The sequence below is a fragment of the Magnolia sinica genome, chromosome 2 (genome assembly GCF_029962835.1).
Source record: "Magnolia sinica isolate HGM2019 chromosome 2, MsV1, whole genome shotgun sequence".
Taxonomy (NCBI): domain Eukaryota; kingdom Viridiplantae; phylum Streptophyta; class Magnoliopsida; order Magnoliales; family Magnoliaceae; genus Magnolia; species Magnolia sinica.
Genome location: NC_080574.1, coordinates 28,755,211 through 28,764,801, shown reverse-complemented (window position 1 = coordinate 28,764,801; position 9,591 = coordinate 28,755,211). Strand labels below are relative to the sequence as shown.

At 39.4% G+C, this 9,591-nt stretch overlaps 1 protein-coding gene across 1 annotated transcript in view; it reads right to left on the bottom strand.

Moving 5' to 3' along the window:
• Positions 1 to 7,627: 7,627 nt before the first annotated feature.
• Positions 7,628 to 9,591, bottom strand: part of LOC131236831 (succinate--CoA ligase [ADP-forming] subunit alpha, mitochondrial-like) — a 39,105-nt gene continuing 37,141 nt past the window's right edge. The window contains exons 6-7 of the mRNA XM_058234303.1: positions 8,835 to 8,916; positions 7,628 to 8,030 (exon numbers count right to left, since the gene is read on the bottom strand). Of these exons, the coding sequence (XP_058090286.1) occupies positions 7,891 to 8,030; positions 8,835 to 8,916 (222 nt within the window). The 3' untranslated portion in view covers positions 7,628 to 7,890. The remainder of the gene's footprint in view (positions 8,031 to 8,834; positions 8,917 to 9,591) is intronic.

Below are 9,591 nucleotides of genomic sequence, written 5' to 3'. Positions count from 1 at the left end.
TTGAAATAAAAATAATTTGGAACTTTTCGGTCATGGAAAGTGTTGGTGGTACGGGTTTCTCCTGAGTGGCACATGTGGCAAAGGTAGACATGATGAGCCCATGGACCATGGTCCAAGTCAGTGGACTTGGAAATAGACAGGGGCTATGACGGGCCACTGTGATGTATGGTTTTATCCACACCATCCATCCATTTTTCCATATTATTTTAGGGGATAATACTAAAAATGAAGCAGATCTAAGCTCAAGTGGACCACACCACAGGAAGCAAAGGTGATAGTAACACCCACCGTTGAAACTTTCCAAGGGCACACCGTGATGGTTCCTGTTCATAAGGTTATTTAAGACTGGATTAAGGGAAAACACAAATATTAACCTGATCCAAGACTTTTGTGGCTCCGAAAAAGTTTCAACGGTAGGGGTTTAATTCTCACTGTGTGGTCCACTTGAACCTTGGATCTGTCTCATTTTTGGGCTTGTATGCTAAATTTATATGGAAAAATGGATGGACGGTGTGGATAAAAGCTTAAATCACGGTGACCCCTGAGAGGTCCTGTCCATTAGTATATTTCATCCGGCTCAGTGGTATTTCGTCAACTCGGCTAAATGGGATTCCCAACCGAGTCACGATATTTCAACCACGGGTTGATCCAGTCCGTTCATCTAGAAGTCCCGGCGGTGATAGTTGTGGACCGCCAACGTTTCCTGAATGTGGCTCATCTGCAGTAGGTACTTCTAGACGAACAGTCTGGATCGTCAATCAAAAGCGATTATGGCCCATTTGCAATTTAAGGCTTGGAGACGGAAGTGGTCGGTAATGGACCATCAGGATGCCGTGAGCATGGACTCGGATTCGGTAGTGACCCCTCCAGTACTCATGTCCGTGCTCGTTGGTTCTGGAAAAGCTCTGTGGGCCCCACATGACGGACGAGAAGTATATCCACGCCGTCCATCCATTTTTTCAGCTCATTTTGGTTCACAAGACAAAAATTTAGTTGGATCCAAACCTCAGGTGGACCACAGCAAAGGAAGCAGTGGTGATTGAACGCCTAACATTAAAAACTTCCAAGGCCCGCTGTAATTTTTATTTGCCATTCAACCTGTTTATTAGGTCATACAGACGTGGATGAAGTGAAAATACAAATATCAACTTATCCAAAACTTCTGTGGCCCCAAGAAGTTTTAATGGTGGATATTGTTTCTTATGGTGTGGCCAACCTGAGATTTGGATCTCTCTCATTTTTTGGCTCATGCCCTAAAATGATACATAAAAATGGATGGATAGAAAGGATAAAACAAATACATCATGGGAGGGCCCACGTAAATCTTTTCCAGCACAGACCAGCACCGACATGGTACTACTGGATGGATCTTCCCTATTCAGACTATCCTGAAAATACTGTTTTTTAAACTTGGCTTATGGCAATTTCAAGAGTCGAGAAAGGGGACGACCATACACGTTCGAACGTATACTATATTAGTAATTACCATAGATTCAAGCTGTGTGGGGCCCACTCGTGATGCTTACTTGGAATCCAATCCGTGCAGCTGATCTGGCTACGCATTCTCACAGTACGTGCCGAGAATCGAGAGCGGATTCGTGAGGCCAGGGAAACACCGACTTTGGTGAGGCCATGACCATGGAGCCCACCTTGATGCATGTGTTGTGTATTTGTGCTTTCCCTTCATCCAGGTCTATGGGACATTATCAATAGGATGGATGGCAAATAAACATTACAGTGGGCCCTAAGAAGTTTTAATGGTGGTGATTGAAACCCACTGCTTCCAATGTTTCCTATGGTGTGGTCCACCTGAAACTTGCATCTGGCAAAATGAACGGACGGCATGCTTTTTTCTTCTTTTTTTTTCACACGCACACACCACACATGCACTCACGCTAGTGGAATTTCACCACATATGAATACTCGAAGCCTTGACCGGGTGTTGAAACTCCTGAGAGTCTACACACTCCTTGGAATCATCTGCTTATCGATTAAAATAATCCTCAACTATTTTTGACACATGAAGCTGTTATTATTTCATACCTTAGTCATTATTTGACTTTTTTCCTAGATAAAAATGTAGCCCCACGTGATGGACTATCTACATCAAGTGAGCCCCACATGATAGATGGTCCACAACAAAGGTGGGACCCACGTGATGGATGGTGGACATTAAGGTGGGCCCTTCATTATGAACAACCCAATTGAACATGGGCCCTCACAGGATGTGTGGTCCACATCAAGTTGGGCCCACGTAACGAACGGCTCACATTAAAGGTGGGCCCCACATGATGGATGGCCCGCATTAAAGTGTGGCCCAACACGACGGAAGATCCACATCAAGTGAGCCCCATTTGATGGGCGATCCACATCAAAGGTGGGACCCACATGATGGATGATGGTTATTGAAAGTGGACCCACATCATGGTCGGTTGTTATTAAAGGTGGGCCCACATGATGAACGGCCCATATTGAAGGTGGGCCCCACATAATGAATGGTCCACATCAAGGTCAACCCACATAATGGACAGAGTGGGCTTCACATGATGGATGACCTACATCAAAGTGTGGCTCCTCATAATAGATAGTCGACATCATGTGGGCCCCACCCAATGGATAGTCCACATCTAAGGTCTCACGTGATGGAGGACTCATATCTAAAGTGGGCCACATAATGGATGATCCACATAGAAGGTGCACCCCACACAATGAATGGTGGATATCAAAAGTGGGCCCCACATAATGGACAATCCACTTTAAAGGTAGGGTCCATACTATGGACATATCAAATGTTCACTCCACGTGATGGGTAGTGGGTAGTGGACATTGAGGGGCCCCATATAAATGATAATTAGCATTGATGGTGGGCCTCACATGATGGATGACCTATATCAAGGTGGGCCCCTAATGATGAATGGTCCACATCCAAGACAGGCCTTACATGATTCACGGCCCATTTTGAAAGTTTGGCTCACACAATGGACGATCCACATCAAAGTTGGGTACCATATGATGGTTAATCCACATCTAACGTATGATATAATGGATGGCTAAAATGTCTTAAAATATAACGATTGTAGCCATCCATTCTTTTATCATTTTAGGCATGGTTCATCTATGGTCAGATCCACCAAAACAACCATTTGATTGCTCTTATAATAGAATTGTTGTAAGATTTAAAAATGATGTCAACTACTCCTTAAAAAGCTATTGTTTGAAGGTTTTATCAACCATGCTTATTTTTAATAAGAAATTTTTTTAAAACTTGAAAATGTGATTTTACCAAGGAGCTCATTTAAAACAAGAGATAGAATATGAAGATCTTATTGGAGTAGCTCTTATTGAATTAGATTAGAGATGCTAAACGAGCCATTAGTGTATCTACTCAACTTACCAATAGCTTATGCAATATCGAATTTAGTGTGTTTCATTATCTACATCAAGTTACCTATAACGCTCGAGTAGTCAAGTTGTAATACACTATGCCCTACATTTTAAATAATTCCACATGATGATTATAGGGAATACTATATTAAGAGCCTAACCAATATACCAAAAGCCCTAAGACATATGGGACGTGTCAACCTAGGCTATTTAAATTGTTGGAATCGTAACATTCCACTACACTCCTCAACTAATGTCCGCAATGGCCCAGTCTAGAGCGATATTCACGTTGGCCTCTTTTGCAGGTAGCCCTTTCCCAGGCTTGGTGACTACACTCTAATTATCCAAATAGCCCTTTTCACTTAGCGGTTGCACTCTAGTTGTCCAAGTAACCTTTTCCATGTCGTGGTGGCTTTCACTCAAGTCAAGGTTGTCCTTTTTCATAGGTCACCCCTTTGTGACTCGATCATAAGACATGATATTGGATCTGATATCAATTGTTAATAACCTAACTAATACGTCAAAAGCACTAGGACTGATGAAACACATCAAGCAAAACTCTTTAAATCCTTGAAATCATAACATACTAGCAGGTGCACAATCAAGAAGATTATACTTGAAATCTTTTCAAATAATATAATTGTATTCATGTAATTCCATTAGAACATTAATAACCTTAATACTTAAAATTACATAAGTCTTTCGTATCAAAATAAGATGACATGAAGAATTTAGTTTTATTTACTATCTTTAGATTAGTATCAAATATCAACATATCATATATCACCACATATAAATATATTATAACACATCTATTTTTGAAGAGTTTGTTGTTTATGCATTTATCAAATTCATCGAATTGAAAAACATGCTTCATTCGTATGGCTAGCAGGTTGGAAGAGGATTCTAAGAGGATTCTAACCTTAGACAATCTTCAAAAAAGAGGCATGATTCTTCCCAACTTCTGCCTTCTTTGCATGAGTGGGGCGGAATTAGTCAACCACCTTCCCTTACATTACCCCTTCGCCTTCCAGTTGTGGACTCATTTTCCCATCCTCTTTGAGGTGGTTTGGGTTGTGCCACAATTAGTCCCGCATGTGTTGTGCACAGTGTCCATTTTGTGAAAGATAGATTATTTGTATGGTGGTTGCTACTTATGGCTAGTCTATGACACTTGTGGAAGGAACATAACACGCAGTACTTCGACAACAAGTGCGCTTTCTTGTAACAAGTTGTGAAAAGGGTTAAAAGGGATATAGTAGAGTAGGCTATTGGGCGTCTTTCGATAAAGCTTAATATAATATGCTCTATGTTGGAATTGTAATGCTTCCTGGTAGTTATTTTTTGTCTTAGCTTTCCCAGGCTGTTTTTAAAAAGTTCATTTATATCCTTCAAAATAAAAAATTAAAATAAAAAAATAAATAAAATCCATACCATTATTTAGGTACTTGTTTAAAATTATAAAGAGATTTAATTAGTTTGCATACTTTCTTTTCTTGTTCTGCTATAACAAACCCTTAATGTTTATCTATATAAACTTTTTCATTTAGTTCACCATTTAGAAATATAATTTTTACATCCATTTGACAAATTACAATATTATAAATAGAGGCAATTGCTATTAGCATGCAGATGATGGTAATTTTAATAACCAATGAATATGTATCAAAAAATTTAATGCCTTCCTGTTATTTATACCTTGGTTACTAGCCGAACGTTAAATTATATCCTCTGATCTTAAGTTTTTTCTTTTCTTAAATACCTATTTATATCCTATGGATTTGTTATCCGGTAGCAGATGTACAAGGTATGGTTTTGTAATATCAAATCCATTTTATTGTTAATAGCTTCTCTCTAAAAGGCTATATCATAAGAGCCCATTGCCTCTACAAATGTTATAAGATCTTTTTCTATTAAAAAGGTGTAGGAATTGGGTTAAATTGCCCACGCAAGCGTAGATAGAGCATAGTCCAAAATTCACCAAGTAAACATCTGATTTTGTCTTTTGAAATTGGACTTAAATACATTATTTTTAATCATTCAATTGACGTATTTCAATTGGAAGCTTGGGATTGCTTGATCAGTTTATTTTAGCGACATGATCGATCTACAATGGAACCTACTTCTTGGAAGGTATGGAAAACCTTACATGCATGCTACGAGTGAGAAGAATGAGGGAGCCATGTGTGAGGAGTCACCACCCTTTCTAAAATGGTGCTGGCCAAACTATCATTTTGTAAATCCAACCTGAAACACATAATTGCGATTAGAGGCTTGATCGTCTTTATCAAGTACAATGGCACCAGGAAACTTCCTTTACAACAAACCAAACTGATTACAATTCAGTTCAATCGAGCATCCAAACGCACCCAAACTCACACCCTTGTTGCAGCTAGCAAATGCCATGATGGATTATGAAACGAGTGGAAATTAAATGATCACCTATGCTCAGAGACACTGTCAACTCTGACGGAGCTTATCAAGCAATCGAGAGAAACTGCAACTTAGCCAAAGAAAATCAGACCACAGAAGATCTCTAATGAAAGCTCCAAAGCATTAGGCCCCACAAGTTCATCTCTAGATTGGTACGTAGATTAGGATTTGTGTGTTGGCATGCGTGTGGGCCTGTAGGCGCATGTGTATGTGCATCTGTACCAATATGACTAATGCTCCATTTTAAATTTCAATGTAGATGGGCGTTCCATGTATTTTTTTGAATATTTATACCATTATGTTTGCTAGCTCCACCTTAGATTTTTCTTGTTGATTGCAAAAGAAAGAAAGAAATTTTAAAAATAAAATAAAAAAGGAAGAGAAGTGATCACAAACAATGCTATCTACTAGGAGCAATGGAGAATCAGCCCGGCCAAGAGCAAAAGGAGCACCCTATGGAACATCGATCATGCCTTTTGCCATTTGTTGGGATATATGGAAAGAAGGGAACTCTAGAATCTTTGAGGCTTCACAAGCACTGACAGAGAAAATCAAGGGTTTTATTCAGTGGAAAGTCTGTTAGAGATCGTATAGCTCAAATGGCCCAATCTGTTAGGTGCGGTTTTGGGGTTTCCATCTGGATTAAACAGTTTGTTTAATCATTCATCAGGTCCCAATCCTTGCTCTTCCATCTGCTGGCTTTTCTTTTGGCTTCTCCCTTTGTGCTGTAATTTCAATCTTCAAATTTTTTTCAAATGAAATTTGGTTCCTTGTACCACCAAAAAAAAAAATCAAAAATCCACTTGGTGAAAAGATTGCCTGGAAGGAAAATGGTAGCAATCCACTCATCACGCGGACCAGGCCACACACAATTTGTGTAAGCCCATAGGCTGTCTATTGATTTCAATGGTCTTGCCCACCGGGTTTTTGTCCCGGGTGGTCTTTATGATGCAGCCCACCTCTTGCACGGCCCGAATGCTATATACAAGTGACACATCAGCAGAAAATAAAAGAACATACAACGTTGTATATGATCATTTTTCAAAAAGAAAATACGATGAGCCATATTCAAAAGAAAATTAATGGACCTTATGAAAATGCTATAAATGGTCACAGTGAATCTACTAGGGTACTGTTATCATGCAAGAAAATATAAGGATTTTTTGGGAGTTGTGGATTTAGACCTGTCTTTTTATAACTAATGAGAACTTACGCTTGGAGAAAGTATCTATGCTTATCAGTGTGATTGTGGGGGCGTAATTCATCCATTGTTATGTCCCACTTCGTCATAACTCAAAGGCCTTAATAATGATTGGCGAAATAAGATATGTAAAAGCAACCTCAAATAACTAAGACAGTTGTGATGATGACAGTGACTGCAATGAAGATGACGATGGAACAAGAGGGGGTTGTCCAAAACAACTAGATGCAACTGCAAAATATCACACACACTCCATGAGAACAATGGAATATTATTTTATAGCATCTACATCACTCATCCTGGCAAGGCCCATCATGGATGAACCATCACTCAAAACTCAAAATCAGTTGGACCATCCTAACTGCTCTAATGGACTGTTCAGTAAATGTAAACTGCTGGTCAAACATTCTATAATGACTCGCTCCTTCGTCAGAATTCCCTCAGTCAAATGGTGAGAATCATCCGACGGGTTTGGTTTTCAGGCTACAGCCCATCCATGATGGGTCTGCCAGATGGGAGGCCCAGATTATGCATGCTGTGTGTTCCCATGGGAGACTGTTATTTGGGAGTGAGATTAGCATTTGTCCCAGGTATTGACAAGCAAGCTCATGCAAACCTTTCAAGTAAAGCCAAAATCTGATTCAAATTCAACAACTTGAATTTCAGAAGGAAAAAAAAACGTAGTTGTATGCTGTCCTGCAGACACTTTCCATTATTGATTATCAAATGGCCAACAGATTTCAAAAAAAAATGCATATTCCTGACCGCATCAGAGGCTACATCCAATCACCTCAAAAAATATGAGGAAGCCGATGGTTTTGCAAACTAAAAAAGAGAGTTATTCCACATAATAGGAATATGATAAAAGCCTTCTAACTTACAAGACCACGCTCTTTGAAAACGTCAAGCATCGCAGTGCCAATTTTTGCAGGGGACTCTACAACTGTCACTCCGGCTGCTCTGAGGGTCTTAATTTTATCTTGGGCAGTTCCCTTCCCACCAGAAACAATCGCTGCACCATAACATACAGAGAACACGTCCATAACATATTCACTCCATAAAGAAGCAAAATGGAACAAAAATCTAAAGAAGATAGAAACAAGAGTCTCAATCAAGGTATGCAAAAGCGGTTACATAACAGCCATTGTGGTCGTTATGTACGGTAACAGCATGTTACAGGGTTGAAACTGCCGAAACAGAATAATACAGGGTTTTTTCAGACAGAGACAGAGAGACTGTAACAGCCGTTACATCCCATATCGTAAAGGTAACGGTGGTGGCTGTTATGGCCAACATTAGCGTTACGGAATGCCTTGACCTCAATAGAAGATTCGAAAACACACAACATAGTGTTGCAAGATTTATATCTGCCTGTAAAAGGTAAAATGGAAAAGAAAAAGGATAAATTCAGGTAGAATTCATGCCTCAAAAGTATAACAACCAAGGAATACAAACTGCACACAAGTTAATGTACAAGTTACATGGATTCTTGTGGGGTTGCAGAGTATGAGACTGGACCACAACGGATGTGCAGTCACCAAAACATCACACTACTTGCATGATCCTAAGGACTCGGTTTAAAGAAGTACAAACAACACACCTTTTGGGCCCTCTTCTGATTGAGTAGTTAGGACTGTGTTCAATCAACTGATTTATTGTCCAAGAACCATATAACTGGCCCATTGGATGAGCATTCTGGATCTTGTACACCCCTGCCACATGCCCTGATGGGAAGTCTGGTGCAATTAGGATTCCTTGTAATGATCACACACATAGTATTCAGATTTTTTTGTTGCAGAAGTGCATGTGAAAATACCTCCAGCATGACCCATGCAACGACCTGGCGATGCAGTAAGTCCAGCAATAAATGCAACGATAGGCTTCTGAGTTCCACTTTCCTATTTGATTAATAACGGAAAAGATCAGTCCATTTGAAAAGCACACAAACCGTCCAAAGGAAGAAATAAGTCATTCAAGAGAAGTAAGCGATTAAGACACCAATGAACATTGAAATGTTTGTCTACTCAAGGTCTCAGCAACATCGGTGATCAACTCAGAACTGAACTCTACTAACTGCAAAGATATTCCTACCCTACCAAAACAAATAGCTCCATGAAGCAAACATGAAATTAAAGCATGTATGAAAAACCACCGCAGGAAGCTTATTGAAGACTGGACTTATGCTCTATATATTGAAGAACAATAGTGTAGCCAAAGGTAAGGAACCATCATTCAAAGGAAGAAGCTCCCTTCATCTCTGTACAACTTGGTGGTTTCTTTCACTATAGTTCTAACATACTTCCTTGCTGCCGTATGAGATGCAATGTATATATTCAAGAGCCAACACATTCCATACACGTGCAATATGTTTTATCATATTTCACATGCGTTATAGTGTCTTTTATAAATCAATCAAAAGTGAAATATGATGAATAAAGAGATGGCAAAAAAGAATATTTATATACAACGATTTTCTTGCAATGAGATCATTTTTCATCTGCGTTGAATTATCATCTTTAGAATAGGAATAATCGAGAATAAAAATATCAACATAGTTCAATTTCAAAAGATTA